We start from the raw sequence: 3384 nt of genomic DNA, 5'->3' as shown, positions 1-3384 counted from the left end.
AAACTAACCAAGTTTACAATCTTCTTTTGATGATTCTTGGTATCTTCTTTTCTATTATGCTATGTCCTTAAGTCAAAAATGGCTTCCAGTCCTTCCAAAAAGCTATGTCTCTCTCTCAACAATGGCTTCCAAAACTTTCCCGCTTCCAGCCGACGGACGTCCTCTCACAAGGCAATCCCAACTCAGAGTTCCCTATTCTTCTTGGTTGGCTTCCTTTTCCAAACTGTCCACTCTTGCTGGACAGAAATTGATCAGGACCTCCTCATCCTGGAAACATCATTTCCCATGCGCGCCCAAACAAAGAATGCCTCTCAAAAACCAAAACCTTTCTCGATGTTCCATGTAAACATCGATTATTGCACAACAGTTAGGGATTTTTGCAAATGATTTACTTTCTGAATATTATTCTTTAGCACTATTTCTTGACTTCTATTATTTCTTAAATTTACTGTATTTTCAATTATGATGGGAGTTAAAATAGTTTTTTAATATTTGAATCTGCTCAACATGGCCTTGATTCCACGGACTTTTTGAAGGATACGTACCGCCATCTTGGTTTTGTTTTGAATCACAAATTTATTATGGACAATGAAAATTGGTTAGCTTGCTTTTTGGATAAACAAAACAAATGAATAATATTAATATGATACATAAAATAAAACATATTAAAAACCTTTTGTACATCAAAATATACTATCGTCAGGGCTAAAAAAGATATAAATACTTAATAGTTACAAAAAAAGAAAAAAGATAAGTGGAGCATGCCATTTCATTGTATATCCCTGTTATTTTCCACTTATGTTTTTTCTTTTTTTGTAACTATGTCAAGTGTTTGTATCTTTTTTAGCCCTGACGAAACCCTGCAACGTGGGGCGAAACGTTGGCTCAATAAAAATAGTATACCCATTTACTATTTGAGTTTTTTTGATCCCACCTGGACCATATTCCCTTCATCTATACACAAGGTCAATCAATAATCTTCCAATATATATATCATATTTTTTTAATTTATAATTTTGATGCTGAATCTATTATAAAACTTAAAAAAAGAATTGAGCTGTTTAAAGTAATTTTTATTAATATTCAGATGGCGCCTCTTGGCAACATTTTCCTCCTGATTGCTTCATAGAAGTTATAACAAGATGGGTGAGGGAACATCAGGATCTGTGCCATGCCCCACTAAAAGAGAACTGTATTCTAATTCCTGGCATCCGACCTCCTACACCTTACCTTGGCTTGTTCATGTAAACCATTACATTTTCCATTAAAATTAATATTTCATTTTATATAGATTCAAACATTTTTTATTTAATGTTTTAATTTACAGGTGGAGTGTAATGTCTTGCTTAAATGGTCGTGGAGAGGTTTATACCGAGCTTTATGATATTCTCTGTAGTATCTTCAGAGGAGGAAGCTTGTTTGTAAGTGATGACTTAAAACCTCTTGTCTCCCACCTTTCAGCTGCTTCCACCAGATTTTGTTCTTCCGACTCCGAACTCAAAGAAACGTCTCTTGCAATAGCTGTTGATAGATTTTCTCGATTTCTTTCTATGGCCGTAGCTGAGAATACACTTTATGTAGATCGTAAGTTTGTTTTATATGAAGATATCAATTATTTCATTGTGTATGCTGTATAATCAATGGTCAGGGATGCAGTAAATTGGAATTGTAATGAGCAACAAATAATTGAAAATTTTATTTCTATCGGCATTTTGTCCTAAATTTTCACGCTTTCTTCAGGGTTAAAAACGAAATGATAGTTTTATGTGTGATATTTTATGATTTTTTATGTGTCATGATGATCTTTGAAAACCATTGTACTCAAGCGGAACATAAAAATTTCCTGTTGTTAAAGAATCACCCTAATGGTATGCTGTCACTGTTAATTTTTTTTTTGTTCTAATGTTTATATTTCTAATGTTCAGAAGACTTCTGGCAATCTGTTAGTGAGCTCTACCGCATTTCATCAAACAGCTTCCTGTTCCCGCTGCTCGAAAAACATTTGCCCAGCTCTTGATGTTCAGAGAAGGAAAGGGTTGACCTGTACCCTGGAAGAGAAACATCCGTTGAAGCGACTGTCGATGCCCTAAGTCCTTCTTCATTTGACCAGTTAGTTCCATTTTCTTCACATTTAACTCTTTATACGAGAGAATTTCTTTTTACAAAAAACAAAAAATTTGGCAGTCTTTGGACTGGCCGACAGAAGTGAAACTTCTAGAAATAAAATAATGTATTATTATTAATGAGGTTACGTAGATTAATGATTGGAGAAGTTTGTCGGGGGGTGCGGTCAGCAAAGAACAACATAAATAAACGTAGAAGGTAAGCTTGTAACCCAGTTAACCCCTTCTACGCCACAACCCCTGATGAAACCTGAAACTCAGGTCGAAACGTCGGCATAAAATAAATAAATATGATTTTGTTTATTTATGTTGTTCTTTGCTGACCGCACCCCCCGACAAACTTCTCCAATTATTATTATTAATAATGATCATATAGTTTATGATAGAAAATGTTAGTTCCATAATAATAATAATAATAATTAGAATAGAACAGCTATTTCCTAAGTCAGCTCTAGCAGGAAAATTTTTTATATTATAAAGATAAAAGGAGCTTACACAAACTAACAGGCACTGCTAATATAGTTAAGCTCCTACTCTCCTATTACAATCTAAAAATTTTCCTGTTAAAAATATCAAGCATTCCTCCCTCCACTGTAAATTTTTTTCTTGAGTTGTAGAATAACGGTAAATAAGTTTCACTTAAAAAATATAAAATATGAAAAAAGTAATCACTCGTTTATCCAAAAATTATGTTATGATATGAGTTAGAATCTATTCATTCCACTGTTCAATGGACGTTTTAAGTTCCTAGACATTTCTCTGCCTCTATTTAAATATTTCTAATTATTGTTGTTTGAGTAGTTTCATAAAGGAAAAACAAAAATTATATAAATACTGGTTTTATTAGTTTTGAACAAAGTAAGTAAAAAGATGTTACGGTTGCCATGGTGAAATAAAAACACTGGCAATATCTGCGTAGACAAGGGGTGTTACGGTTGTCATAAACGATAAACATATAACTGAGGATAAGTAAAAAATTTGCGGTTATAAAGACTTACAGAGAATGTTATATAAGATGGTCAGGGTTGCGGTCAAAAGTGAAACAAAAATAGTTGTAAACTATTTATAACTATAGTTTACAACTATTTTTGTTTCACTTTTGACCGCAACCCTGACCATCTTCTTATATATCAATTTTTACGGTCAACTATATATACATATATACTTACAGAGAATGAATTGATATTAAAAAAAAAAAGCATGTTAATAATAAAATTAAATGTATCTTACAATAAAAGTTAATTCTACTGTACTCTTATTA

The 3384-nt window shown here is 32.6% G+C and overlaps 1 protein-coding gene across 1 annotated transcript in view; it reads left to right on the top strand.

The window, feature by feature from the left end:
- Nucleotides 1-3384, top strand: part of LOC106677079 (uncharacterized) — a 17877-nt gene that overhangs the window by 10466 nt on the left and 4027 nt on the right. The window contains exons 5-7 of the mRNA XM_014414808.2: nucleotides 1088-1244; nucleotides 1328-1584; nucleotides 1926-2109. Coding sequence (XP_014270294.1) covers nucleotides 1088-1244; nucleotides 1328-1584; nucleotides 1926-2017 — 506 coding nt within the window. The 3' untranslated portion in view covers nucleotides 2018-2109. The remainder of the gene's footprint in view (nucleotides 1-1087; nucleotides 1245-1327; nucleotides 1585-1925; nucleotides 2110-3384) is intronic.

The sequence above is a fragment of the Halyomorpha halys genome, unplaced genomic scaffold (assembly GCF_000696795.3).
Source record: "Halyomorpha halys isolate HHAL.00 unplaced genomic scaffold, Hhal_1.1 Scaffold1.1, whole genome shotgun sequence".
NCBI classification, from domain to species: Eukaryota; Metazoa; Arthropoda; class Insecta; order Hemiptera; family Pentatomidae; genus Halyomorpha; species Halyomorpha halys.
This window is presented reverse-complemented; position numbering and strand designations above follow the sequence as displayed.